General features: G+C 45.1%; 1 protein-coding gene across 1 annotated transcript in view; it reads left to right on the forward strand.

Moving 5' to 3' along the window:
* SPMIP7 (sperm microtubule inner protein 7) overlaps positions 1-15,893 on the forward strand; it is a gene marked incomplete at both ends in the record, with an annotated part of 60,539 nt that extends 44,646 nt beyond the window's left edge. Inside the window, 3 exons of the mRNA XM_080818249.1 lie at positions 613-720; positions 10,286-10,393; positions 15,770-15,893. Coding sequence (XP_080674375.1) covers positions 613-720; positions 10,286-10,393; positions 15,770-15,893 — 340 coding nt within the window. The remainder of the gene's footprint in view (positions 1-612; positions 721-10,285; positions 10,394-15,769) is intronic.
* Between the last annotated feature and the right edge of the window lie 5,953 nt (positions 15,894-21,846).

A 21,846-nucleotide genomic window follows, 5' to 3' on the forward strand; every position in this document is an offset into this window, starting at 1 on the left:
CCAAGCTCCTCCCACCTCCGCTCCCTCCACCCCCTCCTACCATCCCCTTGGGACGTTAGAATATCAACACAGGAATATGGGAGGAACATAAATATTCGGTCATAGGACCATGGAACCCAGTGAATCCGAGAAGCTGGGTCTTTCCTCTTTTGCCCTCTCCCTCCCTCATGACTACTCTGTGATGGAGGCAGCCAGTCTTTCCAACCAGGTTTCCCTCCCCGGCAGGAGCCCTAGTGGCTCTGGTGGATGCCAGGCTTGATCCCCGCCTGCAGGGAAGGAGCCAACCCAGGCTGCAGAGACCGCCTGATTCTTGGCACAAAATCCCAACCCACCTGTTACTCCCACTCTGGCCCAAACTTAAGATCACGAGGGCCTCGAAACTATTGCTCTGAAAGTGGGAAAATCTCCTGCCTTTATTTTTTTAAGGCAAATTATTCCATCATCATGGTTGTTATTATTATCATTATTATTATTATTACTATTATTTTGGTTTTTCCGTTTTTCATCTATTTTAGCAAATAAGATTTCCTTTGGATGTTAGGACGATCTTGATCTTTTCTTCCATTTTTCTTATCAAGAAACCCACGTTTTCTTTTCTTGTCATGCAAACAGTGGTTACGTGCAGTCCACAAATGCCGATGAGGTGGACGACCCCTTCGGAGACATCACATCTGTCACCAAGCCTCGGAGCTCTAAAACACTCTATACTAACACAAGTCGGTGAGTTCCATGTGTAATCACTCCCTTATGTTACCGCTAAGGATGGAACATGGTGATGGGCTTTATCGTAAGTGAGATATAAAAGACCGCCTCCGTGGACATAGCTTGAGAAGAAAGACACCAGCTGCCCAAAAGCACTTGTCAGAGACGGGATGACAGTTTTGTGCACTGACTCCCCTGGGCACCTGGATATACATTCATGTGATATGTTTTATATCCCATATAAAATATAATTCCATATATACAAAATATACTCACATAAACTATAAAAATATATTATAAAATTATATAATAATATACTTATAAATATTTATACACTTTTATAATCTTATATATACAGTTATGTATACTTATACACTTACATAATCTTTTATAATATATAATTTAATATATCACATATATTTTTATCATATACAAATAATATATGCAATAATATTTAGTATATTTTTCTATATAATATGCTTATATAATATAACATATAACATAATGTAATTCATTATATAAATTATATAAAACATATATAATATAAAATAATATAATACAAAATTATATAACTTATAGTTTATAATCTTACATATAAAAATACATAATATGTTATATAATACACACAATATATCATATATAAATATAAAAATATATTTGACATATAACATATTAAGCTATATAAATATATATAGCTTGCTTATGTATAATATGTATATATGTTTGCTTTCATCAATGGGGACACTAGGGCTCAGAAGTTACTCCCCTAGGATTCACCAGATGCTGCTGGAAGTTGAAATCCCACGCTCTTTTCATTATGCCACTGAGTCACTGAATGTCATGGATATTATCCCTTCAGTTTCCGGGATGACTGACACACTTGCACATTTCATGCAAGGCCAAACTGAATCATGACAGTATTTTCAGTGTTAATGGATTCCTTTTTTTTTTTTTTTTAAATGTCAATTCTGCCCATGAGACAAACAAGATGCAATCCTGTACCCTACAGTAATCTCACAGTCCCCTCTGTTATCTATTCTGACTACGTAATTCTTTTGACTGCTTGGCCAACCTAGAAAATATGTTTAAAATATAACCTCGGTTTTGGTGTGCCTGGGTGGCTCAGTGGGTTAAGCCTCTGCCTTCGGCTCAGGTCATGATCCCAGAGTCCTAGGATCGAGCCCCACATGGGGCTCTCTGCTCAGCCGGGAGCCTGCTTCCTCCTCTCTCTCTGCCTGCCTCTCTGCCTACTGGTGATCTCTGTCTGTCAAATAAATAAATAAAATCTTTTAAAAAAATAAAATAAAATATAACCTCGGTTTTAAAATATAATTAGGAACTTATCTCACCTCAATCTCTAGAAAAGGCACCCAAAGGAAAAGACAAAAGAGGCTATAAAACGTTCCAGGTGCCGTGTTAAGAACTGTGGTAGCATAAAGATAAAAAAGACAAGAGACTTCGTCCTGTGTACCTTAAGAATCTGAGGGATGGATTAGGGCTGTACACAAAAAATCACGATATAAAGCAGCCTGAAATAAGTCCCCGAAAAAGTTAGTTTCCTGTTTTCGAAGCTCACATGCACAGAGAGACCACTTTCACCCGTGGGACCCAAAGGCTGCGTGTGATGTCTGAGCTGAGCCTTGAGGAAGGATCTTTTGGTGTGATTCTTCCTCAAATTTTGCAAGGAAATTAGTTCTATTAAATGTAGTAATTCTAAAGATGTTAAAAGAAGGACATGGGGATGAACCCAATTAAAAAAAGATCCTAGAGGTATAAACATGTAATACTGTTTTTCTTTTGAAATGTATCTTTAAAATGTGAAACATTCTATGAAACATTCTTGCCAAAGAATCGAAACATGTGCTCTTGGGTCATTCTTCAAGAGAGTGAAAAGTAGCCGGTATGTAAGACATACCGTCTAACCTGGGTAACTTTGGGACCATGCCTCTCTCCCTGGTCTTGCTGTTGATTTTTGTTTTTAAGGAAGTGAAAGAGTGTGGATCTCTGAAAAGAAGACGTGTATTGTACTTGTGCGATTTGGGCACTAGAGGGCCACCAAGTTCGCAAAGTTTCTTCTTCCCATCAGCTTTCAGTTTTTCACGTCATCCTAATCTTTGAACACAAAGAAATGCTTTGCACTTTTATTAGGAAATATTGATAGGTCCAAAAATATGTAGTGCCCTATGTAACTTATAAAGTAAAATAACATATAAATGTGTGTGCCTTCCTGCCTAGATAAAGAGATAACATTTTACCAATATCTTTTAAGACACTTGTGAGCCTCCCAACCCCATTCCCTGGGTCCCCTTTCCCAACCCTGAAGTCATCACCATCAGACTGTGTGCTTAGCCTTCACTTGCTTTGCTTGACAGTTTTACTACATATATACCGACTCTTTTTTTTTTTTTAAGATTTTATTTATTTATTTGACAGACAGATCACAAGTAAGCAGAGAGGCAGGCAGAGAGAGAAGGGAGGAAGCAGGCTCCCTGCTGAGCAGAGAGCCCGATGTGGGGCTCGATCCCAGGACGCTGGGATCATGACCCGAGCCGAAGGCAGCGGCTTTAACCCACTGAGCCACCCAGGCGCCCCTATATACCGACTCTTAAACAAAATATTTTGTTGTTTTTTCAAAACTACATTGAGCTAAAAGACAACACCATATGATGCCATTTGCATAAAATCCCACACCCAGAAATGCACGAACTTGACTACTTTTGTGTCAAGTTCAGAATATAGCGTGCCATCCTATACCAAAGCAAATATTACTCTCCTCTTAATTCCTTATCTTAAACTTTCTTAAAGGAAAATGTCTTCATGGTATTATCATCAGGATTCTCCCCATAATTCATGAGACTTAATTGTGGTATCTGAGTGTGGCTCTCTACTCCATCAACAGAAGCCAGCTTTCAGAGGCTCAAGGCCTTCGTTCAGGTGGTTCCACTGTTGGGATCACCAATCTCCCGAAAGAGTGACTGTCTTTCAAATTGCCCTCCTTAATTTCAGATTCTGCTTTCTGGTTACCAAGTCATCTGATGCAGCCAGGGTTTTCAAATTGCCAGTGATTGTACCAACGGTTTAAAAAAGAGCTTAAAAATTTATTGTAGAACTAAATCTGATCATTAAGGGGAAAAAAGCACAGAGAAATTGGTCACAATAAAAAATTTAACCACACTGTCCCACAAACACACAACCATTATTAAGATTTTGACATAGTACCACCTGTCCTATGCACTTTTAGTCTTGCTTTCCTGTATTCACTAGCTCAGGTCATACTACATTTTGAAATTTTACCACCTTATGGTGAGTGCTATGAAGTGTGTAAACCTGGCGATTCACAGACCTGTACCCCTGGGGCTAATAATACATTATATGTTTATTAAAAAATTTTTAAATTAAATAAATAAATAAATAAATAAATAATAAAAATAAAAAATTGTAAAAAGAAATAACTCATAATTCCACAAGTTAAAGATAACCACTATAAAAAATGTTTTATTCTGTATACAGATATAAATTTTAGTAAAAATTTGAATTATACTGTCAAAAAAATATTTTACCACCTTAACATTACAACGGTATTGTGGGTACATTTATTATGCACTCCTTATAATTTTTATTTGTGTAGATGTGTTTGTCATTGACTAGTTCACATGACTAGGTGACATATGCAATTCCTTTGCATTTTTTTGTTATGATAAACAATGCTATCAAACACTTTTTTATGTGACTCTTTTTTATGATTTGGGATTGTTTATTTAAGGGAGACTCCTCCAAGTGAAGTTTGGAGTCAAAACACCCGAACATTCTTAAGCATGTTGCAAACTCATTTTTGGGGGGGAATTTTATGTAAACTTACAGCAGAACGAGTATTTATTCTGTATGTTTGTGCTCTCCTTTGATGCTAGGGTTAAAACTCACCTGCCTTTTTTTTTTTTTTAATGTTCCAAATGTTTTCACTAAAAAACAACTCGAATATTTTTAAAGTGTGGAAAGTAAACGTCTCTTCCATTTTCAACCCCCAAATTAAAACTCGATATATTTCTTACTCTCCCCCCACACAGACACATGAGCATCCACAAAGTATAGGTCCGTGTGCATTGTTGTGTGAGTACATTTGTGATGGGTGTAAAGTTGAAATACGCAATGCACGTTCTCCCTGACATTATGCAGGACTATTAAAATCTTTTCAATGGCTGCCTGAAAGGCTATATTACAGTTTACAGAGGCCAAGGGCTTAGTACACATTTTTTCTATTGTGAACAATGTAACAATAAATACCTCCGCATACATCTTTGCACAATTATGCATGCATTTATGTAGAATAAATCCCTAAAAACAGAGTTTTCTCATTAAGATTGAAGTATTTTTTGATTTGTAGGAGTGCTCGGTTATGACAAAACATTTACAGTTAAGGGACTCAAAGTATTAATGCAGTTTGCGTTGTAGTTCAACTTGTAACTTGAGACTAGTTTAGGAACTAAGTGAATCCACAATATCCATTGAGTTCAACAGGAAATCCTAAAGGTCAGGAAAAATGGCTTTTTCATTCCTTCGGGAAACATGTACTGTTTACTGGATCAGGATACAATTCAGGAATTTAAAAAAAAAAAAATGCAGAGTCACTTCTCACTTAGAATCTGTGTCAAGCCAAAAAAAGTAAGGTAAAAACGAACATAAGGAAAAACTAACTAAGGAAACCCCTTTTACTCCCCAAATCTGATTTTTTATCCTTTCCTTGAATGTAAGAGCTATATTCTTTGCAAGAGCTTAATGAGCAGGGTTGACGAGAGGCTCGTTTTTAGTAATTACCTATGATTCCATGCAGTTCCGTAATGCTTTGCATTCATGGGTTGTCGGTGTAAAAAGCACCCAAGTGTGGGAATGATAGGGAACAGCCTATCTGTGCCAAGGCAGGATCCAAAGGCATACAATCCTGCTCTTTCCTAAGGAAATGTTGGAAGTGGGTTTTCTTTTGCCAAGAACCAGCTGCTGGAGCTACGCCGCTGGGGTCTTAGGTGGTGGCTCTCACCTGGCCCAGCCCCTGCTTTTACCGGCAGGGAAGCAGGCTCAGAGAAGGAGAGGTGCTCGCCCAGCGGACACAGCCCAGTGAACCCAGCGGGGTGGAAGTCGGCCGTGGACCCGTGCCTCCCGCCCCCACACCTGGTGCTTTCCAGACACCACTGGCCTGTTTTCCCAAACCCACCAGGCCCCGCCTCCCCCCACCTGGGCTGCCTTCCACAGGGCTGTAATCCTTCATTTCAGGACTGTACGCAGTTTCATATTTACTGTGTCTTCACCTCAATCGTCTCTGCGATGAAGCGTTTGGAAATAAGCGGTGACGGTCCAGAACGGATCCTCAGGCGGCTGCTGGAGAAGGTCTGAGATGGGAGAAGGCGGGGCCTTCCTGCCAGGCACCGAGGCGCGCTGCACCTGTAAACACACACACGCGCGCGCGCACACACACACACACACACACACCCTTGCCACAACCCAGGTTCAAGAATGAGGCTATGAATAGTAGTTCCTTACCTTAGCCACACTTCTGCCTTTTCAGAGGACTTTCACATCTACTCCTTCATTTGTTTTTCAAAATAATGTGATGAGGCCCAGGCACTGGTCTGGTCCCCATTTTACAGATGAGGAGGCTGAGGCCGGAGAGCATGATGTCAAGAGCCCCAGAGCATTCATTTCAGGAGAGGCTGAGAGACGGGCTCCCTAACCCCCAGGGCAAGCTCGTGCCCTGCCCACAAGGACACGCGTCGGCATCAGGCGTAGACGCCAGCCCCGTTGGTGTTCGAAGCCTCTGGGTTATTTCTGCGTCCCCTTGCCTTCCGGGACAGTCTGAGAACAGAGGAAAAACAAGTAACAGTAAATGGTAACAACAGCCATATTATTGTGGATAAGGATAACAATAAAACTGTAATTCCTGAGCAGATCTTGGGGCCCAAATAGCTTCAATCCTGAGAAACACAACCCAGTGTCCAAACTGATGGTGGTGTTACTTAGATTTCTCTCCCAACAGTCAGAACAAGTACATCCGAGCTCAAGACCCCTCCTGCCTTCTCCCCTCCAGCAGTGGGCTCCCCAAGGAAGCTCGGCAGCGCCTTTCTCTCCGCCATCCTGAAGGCCTTGACCCCGCCCCACCCCCTTGCTCTGGGCCAGCCTTGACCCCTCCCCTGCCCTGCCCCATCCAGGGGAGCCACAGTCCCCCCACCAGAGCACAGTGTGGCTCCAAGAGCTTCAGTTCTGTTGTCTAAGGCCCCACGGCTGGTAGGGGCAGTCCCAGGACTCAGTGCCATCCTCTCCGCCCTCTGCCTCTGCCCTCACACCAATTTCTCTCTGTATCCCTCCCCTTCGCCCCCTTCCATCTCCCCTTACTTTGCATCGGTGGTCTTCACCCCACTTGGGCTCTTCAAATCTCTGCTTGTACATTTAAAACCGTTCTCATGAACGTGAAAGGAGTCGGGAGCAGGCCTGGCTGATTTCCGCCTGGACGTGCACCCGACACTAACAGCTCTCCGTGAAGGATCATCGAATCGACTGGAACTTGCGTGGGAACCCACGCCCTGAGTAAATGCGACCATTCGGAGGCAGCAGAGCTCTCCTGCCCGGGCCTTACACCCGGCCTCCTGGGTAGGGTGGCTCTGCACACTCCCCCCCCCCCGCCCCGGCCCCCACGGCTCTGGACACGTTCCTTGGACTTTCTCTGCAGCCTCCGTTCCTGCACCTGCACCAGACGCATGATTCTAGGACCTACAACACAGGGTCTTGGAGGATTAAGTCAATTCACGCCAGCCTTCAAACGGCCCCTGGGATACCGCGCTGCCTCAGTGAGCGTGAGCCCTGTCCGTGGGACAGCGAAGAGGCTGTGTGCAGGCCGAGATCCCAGCCCACGTGCACACGACCTGTGTTCTCCACCCAACCTACTCTTCCCACCGTTTCTTTCTTCCTGTTTAGCTTGGAATCACACACCTTCGGTGCTCCTTTTTCTGAGAGGCTCACTGAGTTCCTTATAGTCTAAAATTCTTTGTTTTGTATTTTATTTCACTAGATCGAACCAGACCCGTTAGTTGCAAATGTAGGTGATCACGTTTTCCCCCACACCGGGCTTACTCCAGGAATCAGGGTACACCAGAAGGGTTCAAAGGCCTAGAAGCTCTGCAGGAAACACAAACAATGAAGACGTCTTATTTTTAAATGAGTTCCAGCTTGTCTCAGATCCCCTTAAGTGGGGGAGGGGGTCTTTGACCATGGGACCCATCCGGAAGTGCATTTCAAAGCCCTCACATTTTAGCGCCTTTCATAGATTGTCTCCTCCCTCTAGAAAACCATGTCGACCCTCGGCAACAAGGCTCTAGACTGTCCCCCAGAGACTATTCTCTTCTTGAATAGATGGGAAAAAAGTCCCCCCATGATGTCCCTGCAAGGGGGCGGTGGTGGTAAATGGAATAGATTTAGAAGCGGCGTGGGTGAGGACTTCTGCTTTCAAATATTTGCCTGAACTTCAAAATTGGTTTATTATGCAACTGATTTCATTTCTTAAGCCTAAGTGGCTTACCTTTAACGGAGTCTCCTGGCTCATGGTTTGTTGTTATTGGATGTGATGTAAGGTAACATCACATCATCATTATAATGTAGTGTATAATATCCCTTCACATCAATTACCTCTCCCACGAGGCACACAGAGCTGTATGATGTCCTCTATCAAGCTCCCCTCCCGATTGACAAACCGCTCGCCTCCATCTTCCACTTCTTAACTGCTCTCCTGGAAGGCCGTGACTTTAGAGGCATTTTAATTCTGCAGGTGTTTCGGAGACAGTGGAAAAAAAAAAAAAAAAAACAACAACATCTCACACAGAGGAAGGGGATTTCCTCTGTAACATGCATGGAAGCTTTACAGAATGTTCGGGGGAAAGACAGACACATGAATAATTTTGCCCCGTTTTTGGTTACCTCTCTGACATACAGTCACACTTCTTCAAGAAAATTCCAGGAAATCCTAAAGGGCGCTGCCTAGAATTTTGCAACGCTCATTTGATCACCCGGGTCCCTCCAACAAACCTGAAAATGCAGCACTGACACGGGGATTTCCAAACTTCGAAGCATCGCTTATCTAGAATTATCTTGAGAGCTTTTAAAGACCCCACATCCCAGGTCGCACGCCCTTACCAGTTAAATCAGGATGTCTGGGGGCTGGGAGTCAGGCATGGGTACCTTTGAAAAATCCCCATGAATTTTCAGTGTGTGGGAACATTTGGAAACCACTGTCCAAACATCTTTTCAGCTGCCCCGTGCTGGATAAGCTTCACTTGGAAGTGGCTGCCTGTTGTCTTGGCCCTTTCCTCGCCGCTGGTGTATGAACGATGGCGTCAATCATCCTTCTCCCTCCCGAACACGCACGATAAGCTGAGGTTCCAGCACCGACAGGACGCTAGGAGTTCGAGTCCACAAAGACCGTGTACTAGTTGAGTGAGCATCAGGCTTTGCACGTACTGGGTTCTTGCTCCTTGAAATACACTTTAAATTTCGTACCGTCCCTGGTGGTGGAGGCCACGGCCACAGGTGGTAAGCAGCAGCGGGGACCGAGCCCACACAGCCCAGCCCCGGAGCTCAGCCTCACCTCTCGCTCGGCAAAGCATTTACTTCCAAGCATTTGTATGCTGTAAAGATGGCCAAAAATATTAGTTATTATTCATACACCTCTGAGCTGCTTATTAAGATACTTCTTTGGGATACTTGCTTGCCTTTCTAGATAGGGAGTTTATATCTACTGTGAAACACCTTCCCGTATGTTCCCATGTAGTCTCTTTCCCCTCTCACTGCTGGGACAAGGACAGAGAAGGCAGAAGAGTCAAGCGGGATAGAACTGAACAAGCCGATGATGGTTTAAATCTGTGCTATTTCAAGAAATTATGTGAAATCAAGAATGCAGTACAACAATGGTGATGAGAAAATATTATTTTGAAAGCACAGCTCTATGGGGGCCTGGGTGGCTCAGTCAGTTGAGCATCTGCCTTCGGCTCGGGTCATAGTCCCAGGGTCCTGGGATCGAGACCAGCATTGGGCTCCCTGCTCAGCGGAGAGTCTGCTTCTCCCTCTCCCTCTGCCTGCCGCTCCCCCAGTTTGCTCTTACTGGCTTGCTCTCTCTCTGTCTCTCTCAAATAAATACATAATATCTCTTAAAAAAAAAAAAAAAAAACAACAAACACAGTTGCATGTCCACTAGGACTGGAGTCCACAAGACAGAGTCATGTGTGGAACACAGGTCTGGGGTTCCATAAAGAACCCACGTCCTCCTTCATTAGGAAACAGCTCGGCGGTGAATCATGTATGTAAAATACTTGCAGATTCAAATAATGGGAAAAACATGGGCTGGAAGTCAGTTTCTTCAGTCCTAGAGGAGAGCGGCTATCAGTGCATCTCTGAGTCAGCGTGCCCCCGCCTGCACCCTTTCCTGTTTGCCAGCCCGATTTCCCGAGTCGTCCTTCGTACTTTCGTGTGTGGGTGCTGGTGACCGGGACTGCTTCACAAACGCCTCTTCTCATTTCCTCTGTCCCCTATCTTTAACGCTTTCTTTCAGCTCTGCCAATATCCCAGGATACACCGGGAAGGTTCATTTCACGGCCAGACACGCAGCCAATTCTGACATTCCACCAACAACCCCATCACCAGACTCAGAAGTTCACCGGTAAGTCCGAGTCTTATTCCTCAAGGTGCTCAGACACCCTGGGAGCGGGCGGGAGGCCGGGGGTGGGCGGGATCCTCATTATGGTTATCCCATTAAAGAACAATTGCATACTAAGAGTAAATTTACATCATATTAAAAAATGGGGTGTCCAGTCCAGAAGACAGAGGTGTTCACTTTCCCACTGTTGCTAAGAGGAGCGTGCGAAGATGCTTCAAGCCTGTTAGGTGAGCAGCATCTTGACTTCTTGGACTCACAGCCTTGCACGCGTATCACCCTTCCGCGTAACCAGCAGAACACGCGTGGATGCCTGGAGCCCAATGCACGCGTCCCATATTTATTCCCCGTGAATCACCGCCTTAGTTTCCATAACAGACAACATTCTGGTGAAAGTCACATATATTTTTAAACACCGTTTTCCACATCGAAAGCAGGAGACGTCAGACAGAAGGCTCTCGCCGACTCTTATTTGGAGCTGCCAGAGAGAAGCCGCGCGTTCTTATTGTTCATTATAAACTCAAATCTGAACACGTTTGATGGACATCCTGGGCTTGCAAATAAGATGACACAGTCTTGGAAATGCAAATGCGGTCCTCACCAGGTCCAGCGGCAGGCTCCTGCAAATACATAAGCTATCCCGGGAGGTCGCTGTGTGTCTTGGAGGGCTTGGGAGGCGGCTCTCCCGCAAAAGGGTGCCTTTTCTCCTTTTGGTAGAGCATCTGTCCATTTGTCAAATGTTTATTGAGCATGCACTCCGGGCCAGGCACCGTTGAAGGCCCTGAGCACGAAGGCCCGACAGGCTCTCAAGAGCTTACGTTCTGATGTGACAGCACAGAAGCACACAAGTAATTGAAGAGATAAAATGATTCGAGAGCATGCTGTGTGCTTCGAAGAATAAAAGGCGGGACAGTGTAGTCGGTAGGACCTGGCCAGGGTGCTGAGTTAGCTCAGCAGTCAGGGAGGGCTTCTGGAGGAGGTAACCTACAGATGGACTCCAAGCCATCGCACTGGATTTCATATATGCTCCAAAAGGCAGCAAGTGGGGAGGGCCTTGTGGGCCCTAATGGTCAGTTCATACAGCTGTTTTTGGTTTTTTTTTTTAAAGATTTTATTTATTTGACAGACAGAGATCACAAGTAGGCAGAGAGGCAGGCAGAGAGAGAGGAAAGGAAGCAGGCTCCCTGCCGAGCAGACAGCCCAATGGGGGGCTCGATCCCAGGACCCTGGGACCATGACCTGAGCCGAAGGCAGAGACTTTAACCCACTGAGCCACCCAGGTGCCCCCGTACAGCTGCTTATTCTCCCATTCACTCATGCCTTTACTGGTTCATCTGTATGTTCTTTCCCTGGGTCAATGGACGTTCATGGTGCTCCCGGAACTCACAAAAACTAGTCCCAGTTTGCAAGGAGCTCACAGTCTAGCACTGAACAAGAAAACACAGTCATAGTAGAGGATGACGCCTGTCACCCTAATATTGTCATTCATGCAGGTGAGTACTTCATCCACCAGGCTATCCAAGTGCTTTGTACTCACAAACTCATCTCACCAACCCAGAAACCCTGTGAGGGTGGTGCTCTTTTCCCCCCATTTTACAGATCAGGGCAGTGAGGCAAACAGAAGAGTCCGAGGGATCCGCGTGGGGGGCTAAGGAAGGCTTCACAGAGGAAGCAGGTCATGCTGTGACCCTTGGAGGAAGAGGGTCCCCGGTCTCACAGATATTTGCGGGCCAAGCTGTGGGTGAAAGGACTGGTTCATCCCAGGGATCCCACACAGGAAGCCCCTCAGCACTCAGCCATGAGACCACAGGACGGCCTCGTGTGGACCTGGGTATGAGGCGCCCAGATCATTGCACACCCTGTATGCGCGACCTGGTCTCTCAGGCAGCGACTGAGTGGAGGGAAAAGCAGGACACGTTTTCCAATGTCACAGGTCCATTTGCAAAGGCAGGACTGATGGAAATTTAGACAATGAATGTATTTTATTTCACTAAAGGACCTAAGGAAATGGTGGCAAAATTAAATGCATTCTGATGTCTGTTGTTTAGACGTAGTGTCCACATTGTGTCTGGGTGGTTAATGATGGAGGAGAGACCCGACAGTATTTTCCCAGGGCACATGTGAACATTCCTGATCCCTTGCCGCCTCCTTTCATCATCCATCTTCTCTCCCCACACGTCTGGACCTCAGCTCCGACACCCGGTGGGTCTAGCAAGTTTCCCCAACCATGGGATCTAGTGGATCCATGTTCTAATATATTGCAAAGAAATCTGTTTTTCCAAGTGGAAAACCATCCCCTACTGTTACTACCACGACTGTTACAACAGCTACTAATGTTGCTACTGCTGTTCTCGCTGCCCCCAGTGTTACTACTGTTGTTCCTGCTATTAGTAATGTCGCTACTGCTGTTTCTGCTGTTCCTAATGTTACTACTGCTATTACTACCTGGGAAAAAGACTCAAGTCTTTTGGCCACACCCTCAAGCCCAGATTTAGGCCCAGTGTTGAGCCCTGGGCAGCCCCACACTTATCACTCCCCACATGCTGCACATAGCTTTGTCATCTTGTCTCAGACTGGGGACTGAGGACCCTCTGTGGTGGCTTCTCTGGGGTTCTTATTCTTTGGGTACACGTAGGCTCTCGAAACACAGACAGTGGCAGCAACCCAAGGGTCACTCACTAGGAAGTGACCAACCCCTGTTGGGTCCGATATCCAGATCCCCATTCTTGTGCCCACCCCTAATGGAGGCACATGGCAGGCACTGGGGCTTGGCAGTGAGAAAACACAGTGGGGCACACAGATTTTAAAAAGCTTTCTCTGGGGTGCCTGGGTGACTCAGTCAGTTAAGTGTCTGCCTTCGGCTCAGGTCATGATCCAAGGTCCTGGGATCGCATCCCCCATTGGGCTCCCTGCTCAGCGGGGAGCCTGCTTCTCCCTCTGCCTCTGCCTGTTGCTCCCCGTTTGTTCTCACTCTCTGACAAATAAATAAATAAAATCTGGAAAAGAAAAAAGCTTTCTGTAACATGAGGACCCCTCCGGCCCTTGAGATCAGAGAACATCAGACCTTTGATGTATCACCTCTTAATTTTTGTGACACTCTATTTAACCTATTTTTGCTGAAAATTCTCCATGAAAGTGGGAGTCGACGTCTCTCTCTGATGAGTATCATGAGAGCTTAGTGAGTTGACTTCCTCCTGATGGTGTCTGACTGATCTGCTGTGTTTTTCCTGTTGTTTCTGAGAGACTGTCTGCACGCGGGGCATGCTCTGGGCACTCCTGACCCCAGGCTCTGGTACTTAGCCTCACTGTTGCTCTGTAAACCCCCGTGCTGCTAGGAGCCTGCACGGCCACACAGTGCCTGCAGCCCATCTCCAAGTATTCTGATGAATTCTCCCCTCCCTGCCCCCAACATCAGAATCTCTCCTCCACCATCGCTTCTGTCTCCTTTCCTGCCAAAGACAAGGTTTTTCTCTTCCGTGTGAGCACCGGGTCCTCTTCAGCACAGCCCCCTTCCTCTCACTTGAGAAGAAACTCAGCGGCCTCCCACCCCAGCCACCTCCCTCCTGTAGAAATCATAGATGCCCCCTTTGAGAAAACATCCCTTTCTCTGCCCTCCTTCCTCTTACTTCTAAGCTTCTTTCAGAGGCGGACACCCAGTCCCCATTCCCGTGTCTGCCTCCATGCCCTCCCAGCCCACTCTCTACCTCCCAGAGTTTGCATTCTGACATTGCCAGTCAACAATGCTCCTGCCCGCCAGATGCAGGCGGGGGAGACCACCAGGAGAGAAGGGACCAATGATACCCCTTTGTGTAGAGGGTGGGCTGGTGCATTTGCTGTGGATCCTTGTGCCTGGGAGGCTGCAGTGCTGGGCTGGGATTAAGGCATTTAAGCCTTGAATGTCAATGCCAAGGGGTTGCAGTACATGTGGTCCCTGTAACACATTTTGAGCAAGGGGTATAGGACATCAAGTGTGCCTTAGATTGAGGTTGAAGTGAGACATGGAAGAGCAAGGGAAGAGATTAGTGGAGGAGACCGAAGTGGAGGCAGGGACGCAGGAGGTAGAGGACACTGACACTTTGAATCTCCAATTTCAAGAGCAAGGGAATGCCCGTGGGTGCTTCTCCTCATTCCTGTTCCTGGGACAGTTCGGAGTTTCCTGTGCATTCCCTCCCATCAGAATGCCACCAGCACAGAAGCTTGACTTTGTCCTTCAACAGCCTTTTCCCACAACATAATAAAAAAATTACGACTTCATGATAACCATAGCATTAAAAAGGGGCACCCAGGTGGCTCAGTCAGTTAAGCGCCTGCTTTCTGCTCAGGTCGCGATCCTGGAGTCCTGGAAGCCTGCTTCTTGCTCTCCCTCTGCTCTTCCCCACTCCCCCCCCACCCCTGTGCATGTTCTCTCTCTCTCTCTCTAATAAATAAAAATCTTTAAAAAAATCATAGTATTTAAAAAAGCCACTTTAGACTGAGTTGCTGTGGCTCTGTAACTTTTGCCACATACAAACACCACACGGAATGTGTGTGATTCAAATGGCAGCAAATTCACAGCAAAATGCAGTTGTTCAAGAGAGTTGGTGGGACCTGTGTCCACACCAGGAAAACTGCCTCAGGGTATGAACAGGGGTTGGGAAAGCATTATTTGCATGGAGTTCCATATTTTTATTTTCTTTCAATTCTTCCAACAGACTTAGTAGACAACTTTACTCCTCCTGGCTAAAAGAGCAAACTAGGACACGTGAGGTTAAGGATGTCATGTGAGAGCAGTCAGCTTAACCCCACTGGCAGGGGGAAACCCACTCTCAGCCCTACATATGGCCCGTCCCACCCGCACCCTGCACCTCTCCCCACATCCCCTATGCCCTCCCACCTCTGTCTCCATGCACCTCTTCTTTATCTACCACCCTGCTTTCATCATGACTCACTTAACCCCTCACTGACATAGACTCTGGGGGATGTCCTTTCTTGGCCCAGAGAAGTGACTCTCTGTGCCTCTTGGCCCCGGCTTGCTCCCATGGGGACTTTTTGTTGTAACATTTGAGTACCTCCTTTTGACTACATTTTCTATTCTATCCATTCTTAGCACTGACTATAATTCTAGGCACAGAACGGAATTTCAGTCAATGAAACCAATTACAATATGATGCATGTAATGCAATAAATGGAACCGAATGCAAATAAAGAAACAAATGAAACAATGCACACAAGGATTAATCATCCCTAGTCTCCCTTTCTGTTATGAGCTCTCCTGACCCTCATTCCCTCTCCTGAACATGAGTATCATTAGTTGGAAAACAGATGAGGTTATATATTTTAATGTATATTTCATGGCTCATTTTTTTTCTTTTTTTCTTTTTTTTTTCCTCCACCCTGTTATAGCATCTTACGGAAAGAAATGAAAGTTGATGTCTTCCATCACCAGGCACCCCTGTCTCAAATGGTCACAAATGTAAAACCTTACAATCCCTTCAATAAGAAGCAACAAGAAACTGTGGGCTACTGACAAAGGCCTGCCCTCTGAGTGGGACTTAGAAGCCTCAGTCTTGGTGAGGCACTGCATTTGGTGTGATGGGGGAATAAAAGACCCAGGCTTGTTCTGGGTGTGTCCATACAGGTCAGATGAGGTCTGGTGCTCTTTTTTGCCTCAGGCAGTGTCTGGGGCCCCAACCTCAGTCACTGACTTGACCTGGCCCTGGAGTGCCACCATTCCATGATGGTAGCCAAGATTTTCTGGAAGCCATCAGTAGTAGCGATTCTATTTCTAGAAGATTCCTCTTTAGAGTTGGAATGCCAGGTCTACCTAGAGGCTTCATGTCTTAGCCATGTTAATGCAGTGATTAAAACTGCAGAAGACAGATCACATATTTTGTGAACACAGACTACCCAATCAAAACCCCAATTGTTCTTAATGGGAAGACTGAGTGGCTGAGAGTGAAAGGGGTGTGTTCTCTCCACATATGGCATCACATGGGGACAACATCTGTGACAACAAAAGACAAAACCATCCTTTACCTGGCCGTAATATTTCTCTTTCAGGAAAAGAAGCATCCCCCAGGCTCCATGAAGCTCACAGGGCAACAGTGACCAGTCATATCCACTTTAGGGTCGGTGTGTGGGCTGCCTGGGTCTTGGCTAAAGACTGCACCAGCTCCAGAATCACTATATAGGCTGTGTGGGGTCCCTTTGGCCAGGCAAATGTAGCTTTACTTGTATACACGTGAAGTTTATTTCTATTTGTGTACACATATCCATGGATCCCGTCAGAGTTTGCAAAGTGCTTTCCCAAACCTTAAGCTCATGTGATCCTGCAAACCCATTATAAGCATTTTATGGTCCTTGCTTTGTGATCCTCCAAGCATTAAGATCCTTGCTACTTTATGAACAGCCAGACTAAGGCAAGGAAAAGTGCAGTATTTATCTCAGGTCACACTACTAACAATTGGTAGGGTTAGAACTAGAACATAGGCTTTCCAAATAGAGATACTGTGCCTCCATTTCTCTACAGATTGGATAACCTTCACAGCTATTCAGAAACAAAACAAACTGAAACAGAAAAAAAGACAAAAAAAAATCCCTATATCCTAGACTTTTTAGAAGTATTTCTCAGGTTTTTTGTTTGTTTGTTTTTGCTGCTTTCTTCTTCCAAACGGTTCTGAATGAGACAGTGATCCTATGGTGCTTTAAGCCAATGGGTAAGCCCTGCTTATTCCTCCAAAAAGGGAAAATCAGCCGCTTGTTTGGGGACTGGGTACCACCTCAGTTGACATCAGTAGATCTGGATATTGGCTCTTCAGACCATCTTTATGAGCTGCCCTTCTTCCAGAAAGAACAGGAAAGCTCGTGACCATTCATTCTGGGAAGTGGACTTGCCTTCAAGGAAAAGGAATGGCTTCACTGAACACAGTCTTGTGGCCTAATTATTTTCAGAACAAGCAAATCTGTTTTAAAAAAAATTAGACCACAACAAAAATCTTCATCTCTGGAAGATTCTCACCCAAATGCAAACGGGAAGGATTAGCCCTGTCCAGGAAGTTGATTAATGCAGATGCCAGAGATCACATTTTGTGGTAAACATCCCTGGCAGGCCACTCTGTCAGGAGGTGTTACTGCACAGGGGCACCTGTTTGTTGTTCTGGGCCTTTCTATGGCACAGTCCCAGCAGCACCTGACTTTCACCTTCTGCAGCTTAAGATAATTACTTCCATCCTTGACAGTGCAGGAGACTGGACACCTCTCAGAGCCCCGAGCACCTTCGAAGCTGCTTCTAGAGGAATGTTGGCTTTGTCTGCAGCATCCCCAAGCCACATCCAACAGAAGAAAGATGGCAGCTCTCCAGTTGCACCATAACTAGCTCAGACTTGTTTCCTGTGAAGAGAAAATGAAAATCCTGCTCACCATAGATCTCGAATCCGAGGCCAACATAGAAGTACCAGCCCCTAGAAATTCCTGGCCTTTACCTGTGGCTGTCCGTTGGATTATTCCAGTTTCCCTCGTTAGCTGTTTAAATGAAAACTGTAAAAATCAAGGAAGACCACCCATTGGTTATGGATCTGCTTTTCAGGTTCTGAAGTCAGAACCTGCTTTTCAGGTTCCCATTCTGATGCACTGGGAACGGATGTACCTGTGCCTTCTTGGATTAGCCCCTTGACCGTTCTTCTCTCCCCAGAGCATGGGCTTTCCTACACCTTTACTCTCTAGGCTTTTATTTATCCCTAGGGGTGACCCAAACACAGAGAACCCCTGCAGTTTCCATAACACTTAGGTGGAAGATAGCGTTCGAAAGTCTTAGAGAGCTCGTCCGTAAGAGACAATGCATTCCAATAAGCTTATTCTAGAAGATAGTGATATTACAATGCAATATTGTAACTATGTTACTCAGAGTCAATAATACAAAAAGTATGATACTCCTGATAGAGAAGAGGAAATCTAGAGAGAAGCAGATAAAGAAATCATCTCAACCCCCTGAATACAGGATAGATTTGTTTCTTGGGAAACAAAACAGAAAAGTACATCCAGATCTTTCCCATAAATCAAAAGTAAACTTCTTCTGGAATAGAGCTTTAAATGGATAACTGACAGCCTTAAGCATGTTACCTGGGAATACAGGAGAATTAGTTTATGAAGTGGTGGGAAAATTTTTCCAGAGTCCACTGAAGCCAGAAATTATGAAGAAAAAAATGAACTACTTTAACTTAAAAAATACCATCAAAAATTTTTAAAGAAAAACCTGTTAGCAAAATATGTCAGGCAAAAATTCATATCCTCACTATAAAAGCAGTCCATCCTAGGGGGAAAAAGAGATTACAACAATAGAAACAAGACAATAGATATCAATAAATACACTCAAAAAATAAGAAATACAAGTGGCCGAAGACCAAATGATGTATTAACATCTCAGGAGTACTGGAGACATGACTGTAGTGTTTCACATTCTACCTGCCGATTGGTACTGGTAAGAAAAGAGCCACAGCTTTGTTTTCCAGGAGTAGGACCCGACACTGATCACACTTTCCGGAGGGCATTCAGCACTGTTTCCAGAGCTTTACCAGCTAGCAAAGGTTCAAACCTAGTAATTTTGCTTTTAGGGTTTTGTCAAGCAAAGAATTACACCAGTGAGCAAGTACGTTTATATAAAGAAATTGAAGGTGTGGCAATTTATGACAGAAAAATTAGAAACAACTTAATGCCCATCGAGAGAAATTTTAATAAATTGCAGTACGTGAATATACTAGATACAATAACGCATTTAAAAGACAATGGAGGTCTCTATTATCACGGAAAGATGTACAGGCAATTATTGGGAAGTGTAAGAAGCAGATTTTACAACAGTATGTATTTAATTATCCTATTTCATTTTAAGGGTATACACAGAATAATGTGGGGAGATATAAAACACATTAGTGGTAATTGTGTGTTTTTATATTGTTATACTGACATGTATTTCTTTAAAATTGGAAAATTTGAGAAGTTATGAAAAAGCCTATATCCCTAAACTATCAGATATTTCCTTTAATGAATTTAGTACCAAGGAGACATTTGCCCTCCTGAAGAGCAGGTGTCTTGAGTGTGAGAATTATGTAAGCCACCCACCTCAATCTTCTCTAAAATTTGGTGGTTTGTAATATAGATAGGTGTGAAATTACTTAGGTGCATCAAATGGAAAATGCTAAAATGGAAAGTGCTTCCATTTCCCCATGCCTGCCGGGAACCTCTAGGCTGAATTAAATCAGTACATGAACTTAGAGACATTAACAAACTTGATTCAGGGTTCTGCATTTAAAGCTGTTACCCAAGGAAGCCTCTTGAGTCATTCTGGGATGTGGCGTGTCTGAGAACCACTGGTTCTCTATGTGCTTTTTCCCCTTTCCACACAGTTTCAGATTTTTCTGTTTTAATTTTAAGATCTTTGTGATAGGAGGAGATGCCTAACTGTTGGGGGGAAATCAGTAGGTCACAGATCACATTAGACATGTTCAATGTGTTTCTCATTACTGTTTCACGCACTAGATGGAGCGCTGAGCCATGGAAGGGAAACCCACGCCAGGACAGTATAGTGAAAATGGGGTGGGTCTTCGTGGTTGGTCACCCTCCCGCCCCGAAGGTGCAGCGGAAGCCGGTGGTTGGGGTTAGAGGCGCCAACGATCTGGTAGCAGGAACAACCTGACCACTGGGGACCCTGTTCTAATAAATGAGAATTTTCTAGATTACACTCAGTCGTTCCACAAAACCCAAGCAGACTGGATAATTTTCACCTCTGGGAATCTCGAGCTCTGCATTATCATCAATAATCTGCTAAGGAAGAAAAATGACAAATAGCTAAGCTACCACTAACTACAGAAAATATAAAGCTTCAGGGTCAGTTTCTTTAAAATATCTGCTTTGAAGGTGGGGTTTTCTCCTGACCAATCTCACGTAATCCCTGGGAGACAAGGAGGCATTCTGACTCAGAGCAGGGGTTCCAGAATCGCTCTGAAAGGGCACCAGCTCTCCAAGTCCGAGCTGTAGCTTCTGGGAGAAAAATAACACTGGCCTGATGGAACAATGGAAATGATGCTGTGATTACAATGATAAACACGGGTCTAACAGTAGCCCTGAGAGTATGGAGAATCTCTCATTACCTGACTTAACATGGGAAGGTGATCCACACTCTTCCCGAGTGCACTCAGTCCTTCCACAAGGCCCCTGAGACACAGCAGCGTGTGCCAAGCCTGTGGTCAGGAGCCCACAGGGTCCTCGCTGATACCGTGGGGTCTGTGTCAACAAGCCAAGGGGGGCAGTCGATGAAGTCGTTAAACCCTGATTGCACCGAGGAGGCTGTGGAGAGCACCGACATACATAATCTCTCAAAAATACAAAAATTAAACCCTTCGTGTAGTCAGTGGAGTCCATTTTTCTCCAAAACATTATGCTGCATTAAAAAATACGTGGCATTTTTCCAAATAAAAATACGACTTCCTATCACAAGAAAGGTGCTTGTGCGCGCACACACACACACACACACACACACACACACAAATTTAAGGAATGATTCAGTGGAACTAATTCTGTGTCTTTACCATAAGAGACCTTGGTTTACCCATATTAATAGCCTTTCTGAAAAGGGGAATTATTTCATTATATTGGGATGTGGGAACAGCAACTGGTAACCCTTAAGGTGCTGGGCATCTAGTGGGAGCACAATAAATTCCTGATAAACCCACATATGAAGCCGAGTGTTCGGATCCAGGCCCCACAGTCTCAGGGTTTTCTCTGACTTTGCATCACAGCAGATCCTTGGACTTTCTCTCCAAAGGGTATTCAGATGCTCTCCTGCACTTTTATCGAAGCCCTTGGGTGTGCTGATGATAGTTTGTTTTGAACGTACTCACAAGTATGAACATCAGAGCACTTCCCATCCCTTAAACCTAGTTCCCCACACACAGGCGAACACTGACTTCGAAAGGTCGGGCTGCCCTGTTCACCACACCCACGGATCACAACACACAGGAAAATCTCCTGAGTGCCACCCCCACACACAGGCACCCAGAGTGGGTTTCGAGGGCAAACCCCACTGGTTCTACCCTGTGAACTGTAAACGAAAACAGCTTTACTTCCTTGCATTCGCGCTTTGGAGGTAAAGCCATAAAGTGTCAGTGTTAATCTATTTTTCCTGTGTTGGCAGAGCCACGAGATACAACATAGAGGAGACTTGGCAATGTAGTGGGGAGGGCTGAGGGCAGGTGTGGGGTCCCTGGGTCATGGGGTCCTTGGCAGGGAGAGTCCATGGGATCTGCATTAGGATCAAGGAAGGGGTGGGGGTCCAGTTCCCAGTGTAGCCCTGAGGCCCCAGGTGGGATTGTGAGCTTCCGCGCAGGTCAAAGCAGAGTTAAGGGAAAACTCAGTTAGCCAGACTGGAAAGAGGAGGTCCTGGAACCATGTGGTCTAATTTCTGCAGATCAGAGAGTCCAAACACAAAT

The sequence above is a fragment of the Martes martes genome, assembly GCF_963455335.1.
Source record: "Martes martes genome assembly, chromosome: 11".
NCBI classification, from domain to species: Eukaryota; Metazoa; Chordata; class Mammalia; order Carnivora; family Mustelidae; genus Martes; species Martes martes.